The sequence below is a fragment of the Alosa pseudoharengus genome, unplaced genomic scaffold (assembly GCF_046254945.1).
Source record: "Alosa pseudoharengus isolate Yale_2024_CS ecotype anadromous, Long Island Sound unplaced genomic scaffold, YU_APseudo_1.1 YU_APseudo_1.1_scf_21, whole genome shotgun sequence".
In the NCBI taxonomy this organism is placed as follows: Eukaryota; Metazoa; Chordata; class Actinopteri; order Clupeiformes; family Clupeidae; genus Alosa; species Alosa pseudoharengus.
In genome coordinates, this window is record NW_027468674.1 from 26,663,865 (window position 1) to 26,685,994 (window position 22,130).

A 22,130-nucleotide genomic window follows, 5' to 3' on the forward strand; every position below is an offset into this window, starting at 1 on the left:
ACTGTGGCGCCCAGGCAGCACATTTCAATCGCGGTGACTCATCCAGTGTTTCGCTGGCTGCAGATTCCTTGAAATGGCTGCTTCGCTCCTCTTTCAGTTTCCCGAAAACTCCGGCCTTCAGGAGCGCAGGACAAAATGGCTCTCCGTCTAATCCCCCTCTCCTCTCTTTTTCCCTGCGGTTTTCCTGCATTATCTCCTTCTCTTCTCTTCTCCTCTCCACCGCTTTCTTCTACTCTACTCCTCAACGTTTTGTTTTCTCCTTCTTGCTCTCGTTTCCCCTCTTCCACTCTTCTAACCATTTTCTCTCTCCTTTACCTCTTTTTCTTGACTTCCTTTCTGCTGCTCCCCCTTGTTTTCTCCTCTCATCACCTCTCTCCTCTCTCTCTCTCTCTCTCTCTTCCACCTCCTCCTGCTCTTTCTTGTGCTCTGTGAAAGGGAGGCAGAGGAATTTCATTGAGAAAATGGAGGGCATTGGAAAGACTAGAATCCCCAGCGGAGTGCTCGGAGGTGTAGGGTTTCAGCAGCGGCTTCCTTTTCTGCAGGCAGATGAACTCATAATGGAAAAATGAGCGTAGCCGCGGTAACGCGAGCCTCGCGCTGGCTTGGTGTGGTGATGGGGTGAGATGGGGGGAGACAGGGGGGGGGGCAGGGTGGGGTAGCCGGGGGCCTTGGCTTACAGAAACACACAACTTTGCTGAGAGCAGCAGAGTCTAAGTCTCTCTCTCTCTCTGTCTGTCTCTCTTTCTCTCTGTCTGTCTCTGTGCATGTTTGTTTGTGTGTGTGTGTGTGTGTGTGTGTGTGTGTGTGTGTGTGTGTGTGTGTGTGTGTGTGTGTATGTGTATGTGTGTGTGTGCGTGTGTGCATGTGCGTCAGATACAGTGATAGAAACACACCCCTTTTGTGAGCCCCATTCATTACTAGTCTGAACGATCAAAACAGGGGACGTCTTGGCTCAGCTGAAGTTTGCATAGCTGACAGGCACGAGATGGAGGGATAGAGAGAGGGCTAGAGAGAGGGGGGAGAGAGAGGGAGGGAGAGAGAGAGGGAGGGCACGTCAAACACTAACGTGGCTACAAAGGCGGCGTGGCACGCACCGAGCAGCGGCGGCCCATTTTTGCCTGTCTTTCAAACGGCCCGATTTGATAGGGCTGACAGAGTTAGCTTTGTGCTTGCGAGGAATCTGGCGGCGTCAGAGCTGAGCGAGGCCAACAAAAGGATGTTTGTCTGTGGATAAACTGTGCTATCAGAGGTGGAGACCAGCCTGCTGCGGACGCCTTATCAGTGAACTGTGAGAGGGGAGTGCTCTCTCCCTCCCTCCCTCCCTCTCTCTCTCTTTCTCTCAGAACCTGTTTGTCTGTCTTTACTCTGTTTCTGTCTTACTCTCACTCTTGTGGTCTATGAATGTGTCTGTCAGTCTGATTGCCTCTCCCACTCCCTTACTGCCAATCTGTCTTATCTGTTACTCTCACTTTTTGTCTCTCCCTCTCTACTGGAACATGTCTCTCTCTCTCTGCCTGTCTCTCCCTCTCTTTCTGTCTGCCCATCTCTCTTCCTCTTTATGTCTTTCTTTGGAATTTGCCCATTTCCCTCTCTCCTTCACTTTCGGTCTCACTCACTCTCTACTTATTCACCTGACCTTTTCTCTCCCTCCCTCCTTCCCTCTCTTTCTTCCTCTTCCACTATTCTTCTCTCTTTCCATGAAATCTCTCTCTCTCTCTCTCTCTAACCCAGCCTCTGAGGCTACCCTGCTCTGCTCTGTGGCAGTCCCTCCTCCTATCAGCACAGGAATGGTGAATGAGCTGGAGCGCATTCAACACCCGTCTGACACTGATGAGGGTGTTGTCCGCGGTGTTGCTGCCGACTGCGCGAGCCAGCGAGCGAGAGCCTCACGCAGGCTCGCTGACATTTAGACAGTAATTATAGTCTTACGCTCTTTGTCAGACACGGTGCCACAACAGAAATGGCAAAGTCATTTAGGCCTATTAGGGTTACCTCTCAAATACATTCAAGTGTATTGATCAGCTCCACCCAATTAGAGAAGGAAATGAAGAGGAAAACAACGACCATGTTATCGCAGGACGATTGTTGGCGTGCAAACTATTTTATTTTCTTGTTGACTTCTCGCAACATGCAGTAGCCAGATTCTCAGAGCATGAGTCACCTTGCAAAGAAGCAAGGGCACTCCACCTTGGTATCCTCCCCCATTCTGTGCCACCAATGCCTGTAGAATGAGAACACAGACAGACTGACACAGACACAAACAGAAACCCAAACACAGACACACACACAGACACACACACACAGACAGACCCAGACAAAGGGAATGCAGAGGAGGAAATGTTTCGATTTAGATCTGTATCATTAAGAGCTGTAATGTAACACATATAACAGTAACCACTAAAAACTGGAATGTGGGCACACGCTCTCGTGCCCTAACTCTCCTCCCCTCTCCCCCCGCCCCTGGGAGATGTGGAGGGGGGGTGGGAGGGTGAGAGTGAGACATCCGGGCCATAGATGGTGTGACAGGTCGGCTGCAGGTGGGCACAGCGCGGGCCAGCACGGGACAGTGCAGTGCCGACGCTGCAGGGAGCAGCTTCATGATTCCAGTGCTGTGTCCCTCCGGCTGCCCAGCCGCCTATAAATATCCCTGCCGACAGGTGATATTATGACAAATGCCGGTGTCTGTCCTTGCTGCACTCTGGAGCAGAGGTCAACGGCATCAGTAAAACACAGGAGAGGCCTGCCGAGGCACTGAACAGTCCAACATGCAGCTGGACAATGTAGTTGACTTAGCAGAGCTCGACTCAGTGCTCACTTATCCCCTTCTGCTCTTGAGACTTACTCCTCTCCTTGTCTCCTTGTCTCCTCTCCTAGATGTGCCTGGATGTACTTCAATGTACCAACACAATGAGGGCTACCCAAACCAACAGCATAACAATGAAGGTAAAGGTTTTATTCATATCGCAGATATATATATACTGCTCAAAAAAGGGAACACTTACAGTTTTCCACAATTGTTAAAACCCATTTTTTTAAACCTTCCACCCATTTCTCCATTCTCAAACTACATTCAGAAGAATTATATGATGCATAATACAATATACCACACATATTTTATGACATAGTTGGTAGGTATTGAAAATAATGACACTGACTGACATTAAAAGGGCTCTCTCAACAAATGAGTGCACAGATAAGGAATTGTCATCCTTTCATGCAAATAAGCAATATCCAAATAGGCCTGCATTGTGCCGAGTCTCTTCCTTCTCACATGAACTGACTCGCCTTAGAGGGAATCCCCCATGGAACAGGTCCATGTGAGGGTGGAGTGATGAGTGCTTTAATGACTAACGCCAAAATGTCCAGGGCTAGTCGCAGAGGGCCGCGGTGAGACGGTTAAGGCAGAGGCTCTGCAGATTTGCCCATTCATAACTCCGATGCACTCGCGGATTGGCCGGCGCTTGCTGTGGTCATTGGCTTACCAGGCCAGAGGGTCTGTGTTTCCATTGGCAGAGTCTCTCACTTCTCCTCTCCCCCCACTCCCCCCCCCCGCTACCCCAACCTTCCCCCCTTCGCCTCAGGAATTCCAGGGTAAATATTACTACTGGAAAAGCCGAGTATTTTTCCTGGAGGAGCGAAAAAATAATCCATCCCCTTCGCTTCGCTTTGTTTGTGTCGCACCGTTTTGAGTAATTCCAGCCGTCGTCTCTACGCCCTGCTATAATGAGTTATTAATAACAGAATGGCCGTCACATCCTCTGCAGCTGGTCAAATGTCCCGAGCGCCACAGATCATCCGAAATGCGTCTTTGTCCCTTTTTTGTCGTCATTGTAGAGCCTCTCTGAATCACAAGGCCTCGAGGAGAATTGCTGTCTCCTTCAGAGTTCATTGCTGTTATGCAAGACTCTTTTTTGTGACCCATTCAAGTATTTTTTCCCCATTTAAGCGAAAACACATTTGTTGCCTCAGTCGTGATTTTCAGTGTAATTCAACCTCATTGCCTGGACACAGGCAGTCTGGCATGAGTGAACAAGCAAACATTCACAAAGCCTTTGCTGTGAACCTTTTGTAACAAACACATTTTTTTTATGTTTTTTCCCCAGGTTATCTGTTCGAAAATGACTCCCGAGTCGTTCCTGAGAAGTTTGAAGGTGAGCGTCTTACTGAATATCCTGTTGTATCTTATTAACCTCAAAAGAAGTAATAATCTCAAAGGAAGCTCAAACAACAAGATGGGGGTCACCAGGTGCATCAAGTGATCGCTGAAATGCAACAACACACACACACACACACACACACACACACACACACGTTTGCTCGCTTGGTGCACAGTTCAGGATCGACTTTCACACAGACAATAATCCACACCTGTACACACACCTATCAGCAACAGCATCCTCAGTGCAAGAAGCAAACTGATACAGAGACAAACAATAACCATAGAGGCCTCAGAGACCTGCGTTACCAATCTGGGCTGTGACAGTGCGAGGTGTCTGTTTTCCCATGCGTGAGGCATACCGCGGCTCTCATGACGTCTTCAGAATGAGCTTAGCTGTCGCTTTCCCATGGCGCTGATTGATTGACTGTCCTGGGTTGGGAGTCTCAAGGACAGTCGCACCAGCTGAACTGGTGTGAACATGTTCTGGAGCGAGGGTGTCAGTTACCTTACTGGGGTTCCCACGCCTGGGTGCCAGACAGTGAACGCGCTAATGCTAAAATCATTTTCACCATCACCACATAAGAGGAATAGTCAGTCTAGTTTGGAATTTCCTGGAATAAGGAGGAGAAATACAGTCTGAACATGACTCATTCAACTTATCGCTATCTAATTTATTATTCAGCATTTTACTGGATAAGCTATTTCCCTCTAGACTCTGACGATGACGTTAGCTTCGTCGTTTATCTTACAGCCGCATTGCTAGCCGACAGCCTAATTTACTGCCTGGTCTGAGAGCAAGTTAGCCTGTGGTTCATTTTCTAGTCTTCTTACTTCAAGAACTGCCCTCAAGGTGAAGGATTACAACCTTTAAACCGCCCACAAACAAACACACCTATGACTCCTCCACTGCACTTGGAGCCCAACTAAGCCTCCTGTGCTGTAATTAACGTCTATCTGATCCGCCCGTGAAAGTCTATCTGGTGTGGTCATTTGTGCCGGCAACACGAGACCATGGGGCTAGTTTGGCCTAACCCTGTTTCGACAGGTCTGGTATGAGAACTGGGAGTAACGGATACTGCCCACTAAGCCAGAGGCTAGCGACCACACACTCAGTTTACAGAAGGCTTATGCTGTAAGGTAGCTTTGTTGTGACAAGGCAGTGTACATAGCTTGCACAGATTAGCGACAGCATTCCTCTGTCCATCCCTCTGTCGTAGCTTGACCCCTTTGTGTATTCCATGTGTTTGTCCATCAGGTGAGGTCAAGCAGGAAGCGGGCACCGTCTTCCGTGAGGGCGCCCCCTACCAGCGCCGCGGTTCCCTGCAGCTCTGGCAGTTCCTGGTGGCCCTGCTGGACGACCCAGGCAATGCCCACTTCATCGCCTGGACTGGCCGCGGCATGGAGTTCAAACTCATTGAGCCAGAGGAGGTAAGGGTCCTTCCAAATCCATCCTTAAATACTGCTAATCACTGCTAATAACTTCATAGGGGTTTTTGGGGCTCTAGTAGCCTAGAAATCTAGACTCACCCTACCCAGGGTAGTCTAGCAACTCTCCGTTGGCTTGCGAGCTGGAAAAATGAAACTTCAATCAGGCCAATCACATCGTGTATAGAGTCGGGCTTAACATAATGATGGCAAAGTTGCGACGGTTCCGCGTGAATTCCCTGCTACTTGAAAACAAAGAAGATGGATGCTGCTGCTGGCGAACAGCACGGCACGAGTTAAGCTTTTTTTAAGTTGCCAAACATTTTATCAACTAGCAAACTAGCTCCGCTGGTGGAAAAACGCTTGGGACTCATGAGTTGTAGCGTTATCCTATTGCATGCAGAGGGAATTTGAAAGACAACCGTTTATCCCGCCCCTCGGATTGTGCACTGCGAATGGTGAGATCCCAGACCCTACATCTTGATGTGGGTCTGGCTGGTCAGGCTAGGGCTCTAGACATATAGGGTCGACTTCCCGTACTTGTATTAAGCCTAGTCCTAGACAATTATCAATGGAGCTTGTCATTGAAGTTTCTGTGTATTTTAGGACTAGGCTTAATACATGTAGGGGAAACTGCCTCATAGTTGATGAATGGTTCATGAAGGAATTTAGGACTGACCTTAGACCAGGGCAACTTTTCCACTGCTAATACACAACTTGAGTACGCAACCAGGAAGAGCCTGTTCTCCAGTCAGCATTCTTTTTTCCATGTGAGTCATTGATACATCAGCTGAGCCACAGCCACAGGTGAGCTGTTTGGAGTCGCTTTCACCCCCCGTGCTGCCTTGCAGCGTCTGAAACAAGGATCCGTAAAAGAGCTTCGCCCTCCTCCTCATCAAATCCATCCGTTCGTCCGTTCCCACCACACGCATCTGCAAACTCCCCTGGGGCTCACCAGTGCCAGCTCTCCATTAGCCGCCATGCATTATTTACCCTCCACACACACACACACACACACAAACACACACACAAATGCAAAATGGAGGCTGGAGCTCTATTACTAAATATTACAACCCTGTGCACTCTGCTGCGGGGCCGCTATGGTCAGGGCCCTGCGCGCGCTCGCATCGCCACTTCACCCTCCCATTGTCTGTGGTCAGTAGACAGCTAAAGAGCATTACTCAGCAGGCAGCCACACTCGCCGAGCAGGCCTCCATCAGGCCAGCACTGTCCGCATTAATCATTCATTACAGCTGGACTTATACAGCGGCGACTGAGAGCTCTCTTCTCTCTTTCCTTGAGAGACCAAACACAAACCATCTCTCCCTAAGGGAAGTCTCAACCTCCCCCCTCCCCCTCCTCCCAATCCCCCTTAAAGTGGTGACTTTCATTTGCGTTCTGTTTGAGTTTGGAGACCTTTGGATTCAATCAGACATTTTTAAACAAACTTAATAAAACACAAACACACTTCAGAAGGTGTGGAAAGCTAGAGGAAGAGTGCACAAATGTCAAAGCTGTGTGTGTGTGTGTGTGTGTGTGTGTGTGTGTGTGTGCACTTGGCTTTTCAGATGGTCAAGAGTATTATTTAGCTTAGCTGGAGCTCTGGTGTGTGTGTGTGTGTGTGTTCGCGGGGGGGATGACAAACACTATGGGAGCTCAGCTCTCATGCATGTGATTGCGGGGTTACATAAAGCGGGGCTGAATCAACATGTTGGTGGCTCGCCCTGTTTTCCACACTCCTGCACCCTCGCCGCCCAAAAATGTTAACCTTTACATACACACTGGGCCAACAGCGCCCTCTAGTGTAAATTGTCAAAGTGGAGAGATTCTCCCCAACTTACTCAGTTTACAACATAATGACAGTAGCCTATAAAAATAAAGCTAGAGCCTAGAGCGAGGTAAATAACGGATATGTAGTCCTACTTACCGGTAAACATGAATCATGTTAATTACACCATAGTTATTTCATCTGAGTCACAGTCTCTCTCCTCCCCTGCTTCTCTCAGGTGGCAAGACTTTGGGGGATGCAGAAAAACCGTCCAGCCATGAACTACGACAAACTGAGTCGCTCACTGCGCTACTACTATGAGAAGGGAATCATGCAAAAGGTAAGCAGAGCAAATGCCATTTCTACCTTGCCACATACAAATAAACCATGTTTTAATACAGCAATGTGTATAGACCCCTCATGTCAGTTTAAAATCATGTTATTCTAGTAAAAGTGTAAGTGTGAACGTTTGGTGCATGATTTGTGGTTTAGTTTCTAACCTCACTGTCCTTGGCCTTGGCAGGTGGCGGGAGAGCGTTACGTTTACAAGTTTGTGTGCGAGCCGGAGGCGCTCATCTCCCTGGCGTTCCCCGACAATCAGCGGCCCAGCCTGAAGGCCGAGTTCGAGCGCTACGTCAACGAGGAGGACACCGTGCCACTCTCCCACCTGGACGAGGGGGTGAACTACCCACCCGAACAAGCCGCCAGCGCCATGGGGGCCCAGCCCTACTCCAAAGGCTACATGTACTAATGCCACCGAATTGCCCTCCTCCCCCACATCCCGCCCCGACCCCCAACCCACCTCTCCACCCCCCATACCGCCCCCCCTCCCCAGTCCTGCATCTATTGCACATGCCCCCCCCATCCTCTTGTATATAAGGCTATGGTGTTTTTTTTTTTGTTTGTTTTAAATTAATCTCATTAGGGATTCAGCATTCCTCTCACTTCTGAGGCCTATCCACAAGTCTGTGCTTACAGAGATTGCTTAATAAAGACCCAATATTACTACTAACCAGGTGGCTGTGGATTATTTGTGGGGCAGCAGGGGAAGTCGTTGTGAAAATGTAATGAGTAGTTTGTGGGGATCAAAAGCAGGGGTTTTCCATTACCTTCCTTCCCCATAAAACAAGACATAAAAATGCTCTGTGCCCTTGATGGAGGGTTGTTTGTGGTGTTTGTGACAACTTGCTTGAACACTATGTACCACTGAGACATGTCAATAAAACCAACGTAAACAGTTAAAACTCTTGACTGGACAGATAGAACATGTCCCACTTCAACTGGCTGAGCAATATGTAACCAACTTCTCAACATACAGTGCCTGCAACACAAACCCTCAAAATGTCTATAAATCTCAAGTGTAAAAGACATTTACATGTCAATGGCTTACAGACCAACAAAAAAAAGCAAGATTTTAAAATGATAATTAGCTTTTTGTAGCTAGAAAAATCCTTCCAAATCTTTTATGGAAAGGACTGTTGATTCTAGGCACAGGGATTGTTTTTCATCAGCTTTGATAACAGCATTAACTAGTTAATTTGTACTATACAGAAAGATGTTTTAAGACCCAGTAAACTACCGTAATCTTAACTTTGCAATTTTTTTGTAAAGTTTAGCATATATATTGCTTGATGGATTCATTTAAACTTTAGGAAACAATTCCATATCCCTTCACTGCCACCACAGATATGACTCATAAAATAACCTAAAAAGCTATTGATAAATACATAAAAAAAAAAACCCATTAAGCTTGGTGCCAGTCAAACTAATGGATATAGACTATAAAGGTCTTACGGTGGTAAAAGAATCCTACAATACTTTAAAGACACTGGAGAACAAGACGCTGTTGCGGTTAGCTGATGTATTGCAAAAGTACAGACAATAGCACACAATTTCCTGTTGTCGTTTCTGTCGACAAAGTATAAAAGTTTTTTATGATCTATAAATATATTACTCCACTCACTCTCTCTCTCACTCTCTCGCTGTCTTTGTCTCTCACACACACACAGACACATTCAGTTGCACATGCACAACATCTGTTCGAGATATCCAGTCCCATTATGACTTCCACATTGAAAATAATTGAATTGAGTACCTCCTTCCGTTCCCCATTCTTGTCACCAAATATGGGCCTGGATTCGGCTTAAAACTAATTACAGTTCCACAGTACAGAAATTCCCATAATCTGTCGAGTAATCTGAATTGATATCTGCTAACACAATTTATGCACAAATAAGCATTACGGCATTAAGACATCCTCCACAAAATAATAACATTTTTTAATTTGCAATGGTGTTTGAAGTTCACATGTGTGAATAACTGTAAAGGCAAAATGAAAACGCTGGTTTGGGATGTAAAGCAATGTTGGAAAAGTGTCCTGTTATATTCACACTGGGCACAGCACTGCCTCCGAGGAAATGTCTGAAGAGATACAAGTGCCAGGCCTGCCTTCGCCGTGACAAGACAACAACGGCTGTGGTGACTGTAGTGTGGTGCATCACAAGAAGCAAGACTATCGCCTGCGGAAGGCTCTGGAAATTCTCCAGGCGTTGGGCTCCTCGTAGCGGTTGTACAGTGGCTCCAGGCGCTGCTGCTTCTTCTGCTTGCTGAGGCGTGTGGGGTCGGACACTTTGAAGAAAGCCGGCGCGAACTCCACCAGCCAGCGTGGGTCAATAGTTGTTATCTCGCGCATGTATTCCTTAGTGGTCAACACCAGCTCGTGGTACACCAACCTAGTGACGAGAAAATATTCAAAAGTTGGTGACACAGGAAGCCAATGCAGATTTCTGTAATCTGACTACCCAGTTAAAACAAGCAAGGCAGCAAATGCTGAATAAGGAGAAATCAAGACAGCCCTCCTAGTGAGATATCAATAACTAATCATGGACTTGAGGAAATAAAACAGCTAAAGGTGTTGGCAGATTTCTGACTGCATCAGTGGGACATTGTGAATAAAATTGTTTGAGTGGGAATGGTGTGTGAGTGGGAATGTCCAGACAAGATGAACGTTATTACCAACACAGCCTCTGTTCTATTCAGATGTGTACAAGAAAGTCACACGACTAACAAATCACAATGCCTCACTGCAAAAACTAATACAATCTAACCAAGTGTTACTGATCTTCTATCAAGATCAAAAAATGTAGTTATGATTGTTTTCAGTATAAAGAGACTTAACTAGCGCCAAAGTCCTTTTAGGCAAGTCCCTCCACTCGGCGGCCATATACCAACGTTTTATGGGCACTCATCGGGCACAGTCTTTGGGTCGAACTGCGCGTGCGCAAGGATTAACGACACCAATCTTGCTCCATCGGCGAGATCACAACACATGATTGGCACGGTCTTCACAACACACCATATGATTGGCTCAATGTATTCACATCACACCACATGATTGGCTAAACGTATTCACATGTCGACGTTTTGCCGAGGAAGGGGTGGGATATGTGTAGTAACGGCCATATTGGCGTTACAAACTAGCCCCATGCATTTCTATGGAGGGTTTTTTGAGTGCTGTGTCTCCTCATTAGAAAGTCTCTGCTAGCGGCTTCTCGTAAAATTAATGGACTTATTTTAAGATGTCTCATCCTGAAAACAAGCTAATTTGTCTGCCAGTCATCAAGGACATTTAAGCAAATTTGTCTTGATAAGAGTCTTCTTAAATTTGGTCAAAATGATCTTTCAGGAGAGTGCTAGGTAAGTCTCTTCATACTGAAAACAATACCAAATAGATGTTTTGATCTTAATATAAGATTTTAATTTTTGCAGTGTTTAAGGTGTGTCCATGCCTGGTCTGTGATGGTGGACGGAGTACTCACCACTCTGGTTGTCTGTTGAAGAGGGCGCTGGCAGGATGGATGTAGACCACCTGCTGGTCGATGAGCGTCCGGTAGCCCTCCTGTGGGTCTTTCTTGGCAGCATTACGGAAGAAACCACTGCAGATGGCTTTCTGCACACGAACAGTGGCCTTCCCACAAGACACCATGTCTAACTTATGTCTATGAGGGGACAAAGGCAACATAGTGAAGATACAATCACAATGTCCTCGGCAAAGTGCATTCTCAAGGCATTACGCCATCATAATCTGTTTAAGGTGTGACATTAAATATCTTATAGCAGATATGCCCAATCAATATGATCAGCCAAGCAAGGTTTCCATGGAAAACATGCAGTGACTGGGGCCACATGGCTATGGCTACATAACTTAATACCATTTGTAAAGTTATAGTCAGAACGATATCTGAGAATTTTTTACCGGTCCATGATGCCCAGCATCTGTTTGCGGATATCCTGTGCGCGGCGCAGCGATCTGGCCTGGATGAAGTTCTCGAAACACCAGGGGTTGGAGAATTTGTTGTTCTTCCAGGAGTTGTAGACTGACAGCAGAGTAAGGTGATCTCCTTCTGGCTGGTGAAACTTGGCTTTCTTCTGATCTGCTTGCATTTGCTTATCCTGAAAGGAAATTAAATTAGAGTTGAAAAAAATAAAAAAAATACCCGCATTAATATATTATCCTTTACAAAAAAAACATACAATAGCCAAAATGATGATAAATAGACGACTTAAAAACGTCTTTGTAAGGCAATTCTACTTTACAGTTCCAAGAGGTCTAGACTTGAGCAATCTTCTCACAAACAGACTAAGTATAATATAAGTATAACAGAACCAGTTGCTTGGAACAGCATCATGAGAACATTTCCTGTAAACGGCATTTTCATTGTTGCCACACTTTTCTCCATAGTAACATGATTACACCAGTACCTTTGGTCTATAGAAGACATTCTGCACAGACAGCATGGACACAATGGTCAACATCTCCTCACTGCAGCCCAGATGCACTGACATGATAAGCATCTTACACAACATGGGGGCCAGGGGGAACTCCGCCATCTGAGAAGGACAGAACGAAAGAGAGAAGAAAGGAAGAAAGAAAGATGAAAAAAGAAAGATGAATGAGTGGTATACAGAGTTTGTATGAGATATGCTTTGCATCACATTTCCTGTCCTGATTCTACATCATTACATTACAACACAAACAAAACTTGTTCAGTTCTGCAACTCAGGATACGTTATCTGGCCATTCGACATTATACAGTACTCATCATGTATCATATCTACATCACATCTCATCAGAGAATGATTCCAAAAATCATTGTGTCCTGAGGTCCCATGTCGTTTCAATTGTGCCTCATACAGCAGTGCTTTTGCATACACAGAGAAATGGAAATCTCACCCTGCGACCAAGACGTGTGAGCAGCCCCTCATCATCCAAAGCTCCCAGGGTGTACAGCTGCTCCATCGCAGTCACCAGGGTCTCCATTGGAGGGGCGTCCATGAAGTCAAACGACAGCAGGTCATTGATACCCATGGCCTGAGCGAGAGTGAAAAAGAACACTTAATGTGCATATCAGAGAGGTCATTTAGACTGTAACACTACTGGTCTGTGAGCTTGATCTCTGTGATCTTTATCGGCTGCCTGATGGTGCACTGATAATGGCCGTGTTCAAAGCAAGGTGGTGCACAAAAGAAACGTGTAAGGTTGTGGTTGACATATGAAACAAAGATGCATGGTGATTGGGGCCTACGTTCCAACAACCACCCTGAGGCCCTGGAGCCAGGGCTCCACATTAATGGTTGCCCTTGGCTACCAAATTGTTACAAGTGGCAACCAGATTTGGTTGGCTTTGGCAACCAAAACCTCATACCTGGTTGCCAAGCTGGCAACCACATTTAAAAGTTAACTTTGAGCCCTGACCTGAGCACATCCAAACAGGTGCATGACCTCAAATTAAGGTCAGCGTCATTACACAAGGGTCAGACTTATTAAGTGATCATGTTCAGTTCTGGCACAGGGGATGAGGGCAGCTGGAAAATGTCCCGCCAAAAGTTCACATCACTGTTTGACATTTCACAATTTTCAAAATGAGAAGTGAAATACATATAAAGTAACAAGACTGATAAATCACAATGCTTCACTGCAAAAACTGCTTATCTAATAAAAATCTAACCAAGTGTTATTAATCTTAGTGTACTTGACACTGGGGTTTCTCAACACTAAGCATGAGAGCTGGTCAGATGATTGAGTACCTTAAGTGACAGCATAGTGCTGGCCAAGTTGGTTCTCTGGATCTCGGGCACGTTGGTGGTCAGCATCTCGTCTCTGTAGGCTCTCTCTGTGTACAGCCTGTAGCATTTACCAGGGCCTGTTCTACCAGCTCTGCCTGCACGCTGCTTAGCCTGGGCCTGGGGGAGAGGTCAAAGGTCATCAGTCAGAGGGGTTAACGAGTGAATGCTGAACCAAATCGACACATCTGAAAGCATTTTAGATTAAAGCCTTGTGAGTTATGCAGGCTTGTGTACCTGTGAGATAGGCGTCACCACCAGCTGGTCAATGCCAGTTTTAGAGTTGTAGACGTTTTGCTTGACAAAGCCTGGGTCCACCACATAATAGATGCCATCAATGGTGAGGGATGTCTCTGCGATGTTAGTGGCAATAACCACCTACAAATGACAACATTTTGTGTTAGCTCAAAAAAAAAAGGGCAATATGACCGAGGTAGAGGTGAAGTCAGACAGTAAGAGCCAGTGGAAAAAGGAAGACAAAGAAGGAACGAGAGAGAGAGAGAGAGAGAGAGAATCAGGCTTCACACCTTTCTGCTGCCAGGGGGTGCTGGGTCAAAGATCCTGGTCTGCATCTCGCTGGGCAGAGCCGAGTACACCGGGAGGATGATGAGCTCAGGAACATCTGGACCCAGAGACTTCATGCGCTCGTACAGAATCTCACAGGCCGTGTCGATCTCCTCCTGACCCGTCAGGAACACCAGGACATCACCTGCAGGAGAACGGAGAGGGAGAGCAAACCAGGGCACACAAACTTAGTGTCAGTGAAGATGAGCCATTATTGCTGTCTACAAATGTTAAACACTAATATCAGAAAAGGTCATTCCTCAGCGCTTCTGCGGACGTCTGGTGCATCTATGGGAAGGAACAGTCTCATACTAGTACAAGAGGATCGCCTGAGCAACACAGATGTTTACTTATTTCTACGTTTTAATGCATAGGTGCACAGAGTCCATTCAAATAGTCCATTTAATGGACTCTGACGAAGATGTAGTAAACATCGAAATGTAATTTATTGCTTTGCACCTATGCATTAAAACGTAGAAATAAGTAAACATCTGTGTTGCTCTGGCGATCCTCTAGTACTACTCAAATATAGTATTACTTATTACTTCCTTGAACATTTTAAGTGCTATAAAATGAAACAAATACTAATAAAGCCATCTTTATACCAGAAGACTTTGACAAGATTTGGGCAAGATTCTTGAACTGGTGTAGTCTTTTGAGTAAAGTTTGAATGGGGGGCATTAGTTAAAAGACTCCAATCTTTCAAAAATCTTTCCCAAATCTTGTCAAAGTCTTCTAATGTATGGATCGCATTAAGGAGGAAAGCTTACCTGGGGGTTCAGTCAGGTGGATCTGCATGACTGTGATCAGACTGGCATCCAGGTAGTCCGTCTCAGGCTCTTTGCAGTAGAGCACCTCCACAGGGTATGTGCGGCCGGGAATGGTGAAGATGGGCGCCTCATAGAAATACTGAGAGAACTTTACAGCGTCCAGCGTGGCAGAAGTGACGATCAGCTTCAAGTCTTTGCGATTTTGCACAGTCTGAGGATAAAGGGAACAATGTGTTTTTTTTTCACATCAGTTAAATTATATTATTTAACGAGCAGGAGAGAGCGCATTGCGTGTTGAATGCAGAATAGATTCAACATCACTTCTGCCGGCTACAAATGACCTGAACCTCAAGTCACAAATAACCTCAACCTCAGCAATCGACTACTGAATACAAAAACATTCAACACTGACTCGTGTACCTTTTTAAGGAGGCCGAAGAGAATGTCGATGTAGATGTTCCTTTCGTGGGCCTCGTCCAGCATCATGACGCAGTACTGTGAGAGCGCAGGATCGATGAGGAACTCTCGGAGCAGCATACCATCGGTCATGTACTTGATGACCGTCTCAGTGCTGGTGCAGTCCTCAAAACGCATGGTGTATCCCACCTATACAGAGTGCCATGACATTCATTTAGCTTTGAGTCTTTCAACAATAATGCCACCGTGATGTGCTAGTCTTTAACAATTATTCTTTTTTTTACTTTATTCTGAAGAAAACTCAGATATTCCTGAAATCGTTGTTCCTGACAAACATATCTTTTCAATATAGTTCATAGTAAGAAGAAATGGAAAACACATATTTTATTTTATGCTGTTGACAAATGGAAGCTAACTTAATCACTATTTCTATGTTCTGGCATGAGAACCTGTACATAGCAAACTTATCTATACATGTAAAACATACAGTAATTTCCGGTGTATTAGCCACCTTGAGTATAAGCCGCAGGACAGTGTTTTATGCAAGTTAAAAGAAAAAAAACCATATATACCTTATTAACTGCCCCCGTGTATTTACCTCATAGCTGAAGAAATTTTGAATTTTGCAAATCAATGTATAAGCCGTGGCTAATAGTTGGGAAATTAAGGTATATGAACTTGTGAGTTACTGTACCTCTTGTCCCAGACAGCAACCGTACTCCTCGGACACCCTCTTGGCCACAGACATGGCGGCCACTCTTCTGGGCTGGGTGCAGCCGATCTTGCCCCTGGTGGTGTAGCCGGCCTCAGCCAGGTACTGGGTCATCTGGGTGGTCTTCCCTGAGCCCGTCTCACCAATCACAATCAGGATCTGGTTATCATGGATAGCCTGGGACATAGCAGATTACAACACAATTTATATATCAGCCTTAGCATTGTCTGAGATAACAATGTCATCCATGTAGGATTACCTGAGATAACATCAGCCAAGTAGCAAATGTGAGTAGTAACGCTGTCATTTTGACTGATGTATCTAATCATATAGGCTGACAAAATAGTTTGACAATGTGTCTGAAATTTTTCCAATGGCTAGGTCATTCAGTCGACTAAGCACGATGAGAATTCACTCACTTATCATAATACAGGAAACCAGATAGTAACAAATTTGCTGTTGTCACACTTTTTGGAAAAAAGTGTCAGTCAGTGCCGAACTGTTTGGAAAAATGAAACCTAGCCTATTTGGACAACAAAAGGGGAGAGTATATGAGAACGCGGAGCTGCTGAGCCTGTGCACCTGAAGCAGTTGTTCCTTGAGCTTGAAGATGGGCAGGCTCTCTCGCTGCTCGATGATGGTCATCTGGGTCTTCTTCCCGTACGAGACCGTGTTGCCGCCGAAGGCGTAGCGCTTCCACTCCGGCACGTCTATGTCGGGCATGATGCCAATGCCCCTCATGTTCTGGGCGATCTGCCTGCCCTCCACTGGGGGAGGAGGGGTGGGAAAAGAGGAAGTGTGTTAGTTTCGAGATGGGCAATTATGATAACTGACCACCATTCCCTTCCCCCATGACTACCATCACCCCATTCCCTATTTGCCCTACCGGACGCTGACTCGTATGCAGGGACAGTGGCACTGGCACTTCAGGGCATGGTCTGTCTGTGTGTGTGTGTGTGTGTGTGTTTGTGTGTGTGGGGGTTGGGTAGAGTACCAGGGCACCAGAGCTGAAGGAAATGAGCTGGCCATCAGTAGGGGCCCCGAGGGCTCTCGCACCGAGGTGGGGTTGGGGTGGGGTGGGGTTGTGTGGGGCAGTAAAGAAAAATCTCCCTCTCCTCGAGATGAGAGGAGAGGATGTCTGGCACTCTCAAGTGAGCGGGGTGATTGAGGAGGCACGACGGGATGGGATGGGATGGGAGTGGCCCAGGCTTCTGCAGCCTTCGGCTGGCTCGCTCCTGACTCAGCACCAGCCACCCCTCCTAAATGAAGATAGAGCGCCATCGCTCTAAACACTGGACAATATTCTTTATGGGACTGACAACAACGTTTCATCCTTTTGCTTAAATGGCGTGGTTCAATTTGAACGTCTGGGGGGGGGGGGGGGGGAGGCCTCGGTATTCCATTTGCGCTATTGATTGTTATTCATCTATCAACTCCTTAATTCGAGAGGCTGTTGTATCTGTGGTAACAATACAATTAACAGTATCGTTATGTCCTTTCGTTTAGGACTCCAAATGGCTCGGTGTGGTCTGCTGACGAGGCGCTGTGGAGAGTATTGATCCAGCATTTGGGCAGGGGGGGGGGGGAGCCGAGACACTTACTATCAGGCATAGGGTCGATCCAGTGCTTGTTGAGGCCCAGAGGGATGCAGTCCATCTCGGCCTCGCGTGCCTGCTGCTTCACCTCCCTCCGCTCCTTGGACAGGGCGCTCTGCATCATGGCGGCCTGGGACAGAGAGCCGTCCGGGTTCTGGAGGAGACAACGTGAACTGTGTTACTCATTTTGAAGAATTCAAATAAATCAGAGATCAGCTCTAACGGCAATATTTTTAGCCAACTCACAAAAAACATAAAAAGAGAAGAGGAAGTGGTGAGTCATTAGGTTTCAGTGAGAAGCGCGTGTGATCATTACAGTCAGCAACAGTTTCATTTTGTAAGTCAGATTGGTCAGTTTGTAGATTAGAGTGGTCAGTATGTAGATTAGAGTCAATAGCAGCATAACTGAATGGAGGGGGGGGTAAGGCGAGGAGAATGGCAGCACACCTTGACTATCTTGACAGGACTCAAGTTCATGGTGAATTTAGTGCGTCCTCTGAGGAAGGGGGGCTCCTCTTCAACCAGCTCCACATCTAAATTCTCATCTGAGGGACCACAAGTAGGAGTCACATGAAAATTAACATCCAGCCAAAGAGAGGGCTATCAGAGATATATAATAGTGGAATATACTTGGAACAGTGGTGTATAACTAGTACAGTCGATAAATAAACAGTGAATAAATAAGCAGAATTTCCCAGTGCGATATGTACCTTCTTCATCGTCTATTCTTGGTAGAATGCCTGTTTCCTCATCAAACTCAGGGTAGTCCTCTTTAGATAAAACATTAGCAGCAATCATCTATACAAAGATAAAGATGGACAAAGATAATGCTTAACGTCAATAAACAGAGGCTGTTAAAATGAAAATGAACAATTATTCATATATATCTCTTGAGCCATTTCACAAACAGTTCAAGGGGGTTGTAAGAGAAAAACATATCTATTTCACAGCCCGATTCTAAGAACTCCAAGAAGGGCAGCATCTCAAACACACAAACTAATGCTGCCACCTAGTGGAAGAGAATTTAACAGCTGGAAGGACAGTGCCGTACCTGTTTGATCTCCCACTTCTCCAGGTCAGTTATCTTGGTCAGCCTCTTGCGCTCCATAGTGTCTTCCTCCAGCTCGGGTACCTGGGTCAAGTTTAGGTCCACTGGTCGGTCAGGGTTCCTCATGGCATCCTCTGTGCCCTCTCCTAAAAGATTCTTCCTGCGGTTTGGGTTCAGGTCCTCACCAGTTTCCTGGTCCACATCCTGGAGATAAGGAAGCATGTAATGTAGTTAAATGTGGTCATGTAAGTTAAATCGAGTTCAATTGACTTCAATCGAGCAGTTCAAGTTAAATGGATTGGCAGATTAATTAAAGCAATGCAACTTGACAAAAATGGCTGATCTCTAAAGTACTATTAGGGGTCAATGTGTCTTCCCATTCTTACCTTCATACTGAGACTGGTTTTGGTCCCTGTGAACGACAACACTTTGACTTTGACCTTTTGACCTTTGCTGACCACATCCGCCACGTTGGCCACTCTTCCTTCTTTGCGTAATTCTGAGACATGCACCAAGCCTTCAAAACGTTTTCTGAAAAGGACATCATATGGAACGTAGTATAAGTGGAACACTCACATACACCTCTGTAATGAGCAGTAAAAAAGTGCTTCAGTGTGGGTGCCACAGCACAGGACCCCCCACCCTTAAAGCTGCAGTTGGCAAGTCTGACAGATTGAGGGGACTTAGTAAACATTTTGAATGTTTATAACTCTCATGCCCCTCTCCCACTACCACCGAGCACCCTCTCATCGAGTTTGTGCTCGTCAGTGCACACCAGACTGCACCAGACTGTGATTGACAGTCAGATCTCACACAGCCCTGCTCGATTGGACCAGAAGAACCGGGAGCTGTGGATTTTTCCAAAACAAATAACAGGCTCTAGGTGGAGGTAGAAGTGCAGGTTTTTTTCTAAAACCGGCTGATTTATGTTGTTCTGTCGGAGCATAGTGTCGGTTTCAGTGAATATGATCCAAGAAAATCTTGCCAACTGCAGCTTTAACACACACACACACACACACATACACACACACACACACAAACAAACACACAAACACACTCCACTCCTATTCTCTGGACATCCACATAGTACACACATTGGTACTCCAGACAGCACTACCTGAATGAAAAAGTTAGTTTAGCTGCATATGATGAAAGAGGTCGAAAACCTACCTCAGACCCTCCAAGTGCACAAAGCAACCAAACTGCATGATGCTGCTGATTTTGCCGTTGTAGATGTCTCCAGCCACTGGCTCCTCTGGGGGCGGCCGGTCCACGTGCCTGTCCCTCTCCCTCCAGGCATCGCTGTCCATGTCCCAGCGGGACTTACGCACCCTCTTCCGCTCCACTTTTGGTGAGCGAGACCGGGAGCGGGAGCGGGAGCGTTCGCGTCTCCTGTGGTCCCGCTCTCTGCTTCGACTGCGACTCCTCTTTCTGGCTCCACCTTCATTTTCGGGCCTTGAATATTGGAAAAGGATATGTTTCAGAAATGTCGATTAACATACAACAAAACTACAACTTGTAAACCAATATTATATTTTTTCTATGTAGGACTGCTTGAAAATAAATGGTTTGGTGTATCCTTACTTGACTGTACTTGGTGTTTCTTGAATACTGGGCATGAACATCTCCAGCTCCTTCATAGCATCTGCAGCCACCTTGGCATCATCAAGCATAGTCTAAAACAGATACACAGAGTATTACATTCTCAATAAAAATGGCTTCCATCTTCATCAAGCATAGTCTAAAACAGATATTACACATAGTATTACATTCTCAATAAAAATGGCTTCCATCTTCATCAAACATAGTCTAAAACAGATATTACACATACTATTATATTCTCAATAAAATGGCTTCCATCTTCATAAGTCAGTAAATATTTTATTGTTGAAGCTGTGTCACATATCCAGAATAGGTAATGGAAATAGTGAGGTAAAGTTTGTTGGGACTGTGTCAGAACAATGGCTGTGTGATAATTTTTTTTTATAATATTGGATCTTACCCTTGCGGATGGATTGTCTGGTAAACAGAGACCAGGGAACATCTCCCTACGCTTGTCGCCGTCGCCTTTGGGATTTCCCGAGTTCTCTGAGGCTAGAAACAGTATAGCCAGTAATGAACAGAAAGCAAGCATTTAAGTTTTTAAACATTTTAATGCATGTCGGAGTGCTTTTTTGTTTGTTTTTTAGTTAGTTATTATCACCTTTGCTGGTGGATGGAGTAGCTGATGGGTGCATTGTCTGAATGAGACGCAGCAAATTGGTGACAAGTGAGTCCTGGAAAACATAAACAGAAGCTAATGTGACAATCTGATATTAAGAACAGATTCATGGTTCTGAGTTTCATAATTTGTTGTACTTACTGTGAAGTCTGCTCCATTTTTGAGCAGAGCTGCTTTGAAACAATCAAATGTCGGATGTTTTTCAGCCAGACTGATGATAAACTCAGCTGAAAGTGAAAATAACATCAGGTTGTCATCAGTTCTTTTCTCAAAGCTGTTATCAGTTCTTTTAATTTTCAAAATGTGACATGAGACAAGGGAGTTTTTCTCTACCACTTCTGAAATTGTATTGTACGCTGTGCACACCAATGGGAGATATGCAGGCCCCTACTCACTAAAATACGTAGTGGATACAAAGTGTTTTGGAAATCGTCAGGGCAAGTTAGCCTGGGTTTCCCCATGCTGCCAGGCTGGCAAGTGGTGAAGATGAAACAATACGTACAAGTAACGTAGGTTCCTCACTGATAGATGACGAGACAGCCAACTAGCATGATCACTGATCTCTAAAGAATCTTCTTTAGAGATCAGTGAGCATGATGTAGTAAACCCCAGTTAACAAACACTGACATGAGCCTCAATACCTAGGGCATATCCCAGGTATTGTTACTTCCATAATCGATCCCACAGGTTAACCCTAAATAAATGTAACTCGTGCATGATGCTATCCAGCAACAGACACCACAGGGCCTCTAATGCTAGCATTAGCACACAATTGTACTGCTTACCATCACTTTCTAACAAACTTCAACAAAACCAAGTTCAGACAACTTTTATACAGACACATTTATAGTGCTACTAATAAAGTGAGATCGACATTGACACTTACTTACGTACTCTAAAAGCAGACAGACAGCGTTAAGTGTTCATGTTGTTTGTCTTAGCAAAACAGGACAACCTAGCATTCAGCTGCTCCAGTAAGTTTGCTAGCTAACGTTACCTATACAACACTGGTCACATTTATCCGTTGTGCAAGAATATATAAGATATGAGAGCTTACCTAGATCTTTGTCGTTTAATCCTAAATGGTTATCGAGTTCTGTGCAAACTTTAGACACCATAGACAAGTACTCGAGCCTTTGCAGCTCCACTAGCTTGTTTTCCGCCATCTTTCGCTGTTGTTACCAAGCATACATATCAAACGCGCATGTCTGTAACTTCACCTTTTGATGCGGAACTCAAGCATGATGAATGACGCCCCCTCTCACGCTACCAAACACCTCAACAACTAGATGTACCGCATAGCGGTACAAAATATGACCGCCGCTCAG

The 22,130-nt window shown here is 45.6% G+C and overlaps 2 protein-coding genes across 3 annotated transcripts in view; one reads left to right on the forward strand and one right to left on the reverse strand.

The window, feature by feature from the left end:
- Positions 1–8,545, forward strand: part of etv4 (ETS variant transcription factor 4) — a 33,885-nt gene extending 25,340 nt beyond the window's left edge. Inside the window, exons 8-12 of one of the 2 annotated variants that reach the window (XM_076298385.1) lie at positions 2,875–2,943; positions 4,104–4,151; positions 5,415–5,587; positions 7,591–7,692; positions 7,876–8,543. In XM_076298385.1, coding sequence (XP_076154500.1) covers positions 2,875–2,943; positions 4,104–4,151; positions 5,415–5,587; positions 7,591–7,692; positions 7,876–8,103 — 620 coding nt within the window. In that variant the 3' untranslated portion in view covers positions 8,104–8,543. Of the gene's footprint in view, positions 1–2,874; positions 2,944–4,103; positions 4,152–5,414; positions 5,588–7,590; positions 7,693–7,875 lie in introns of both variants that reach the window. The other variant, XM_076298386.1, reaches the window with a different exon arrangement.
- A 653-nt stretch (positions 8,546–9,198) lies between these two features.
- LOC143137995 (ATP-dependent RNA helicase DHX8-like) lies at positions 9,199–21,979 on the reverse strand. Its single transcript, XM_076298383.1, has 23 exons — positions 21,860–21,979; positions 20,944–21,029; positions 20,785–20,857; positions 20,584–20,675; positions 20,166–20,257; positions 19,752–20,036; positions 18,968–19,112; positions 18,585–18,785; positions 18,244–18,331; positions 17,981–18,078; positions 17,540–17,687; positions 16,521–16,705; positions 15,921–16,115; positions 15,230–15,415; positions 14,810–15,020; positions 14,003–14,184; positions 13,713–13,853; positions 13,440–13,595; positions 12,586–12,723; positions 12,114–12,242; positions 11,608–11,804; positions 11,171–11,350; positions 9,199–10,084 (listed from the first exon to the last, which is right to left on the reverse strand). The coding sequence occupies exons 1-23, from the start codon at positions 21,966–21,968 to the stop codon at positions 9,865–9,867; spliced, it is 3,537 nt and encodes a 1,178-aa protein (XP_076154498.1). The 5' UTR covers positions 21,969–21,979; the 3' UTR covers positions 9,199–9,864.
- Between the last annotated feature and the right edge of the window lie 151 nt (positions 21,980–22,130).

Excerpts from the sequence above, each read along its gene's own strand:
- LOC143137995 (XM_076298383.1), bottom strand. The coding sequence starts at position 21,968 with ATGGCGGAAAACAAGCTAGTGGAGCTGCAAAGGCTCGAGTACTTGTCT. Across the intron at positions 20,676-20,784 it reads TACTCCATCCACCAGCAAAG|CCTCAGAGAACTCGGGAAAT; the intron begins GTGATAATAACT and ends TACTGTTTCTAG. Across the intron at positions 18,079-18,243 it reads AAGAATAGACGATGAAGAAG|ATGAGAATTTAGATGTGGAG; the intron begins GTACATATCGCA and ends GTGGTCCCTCAG.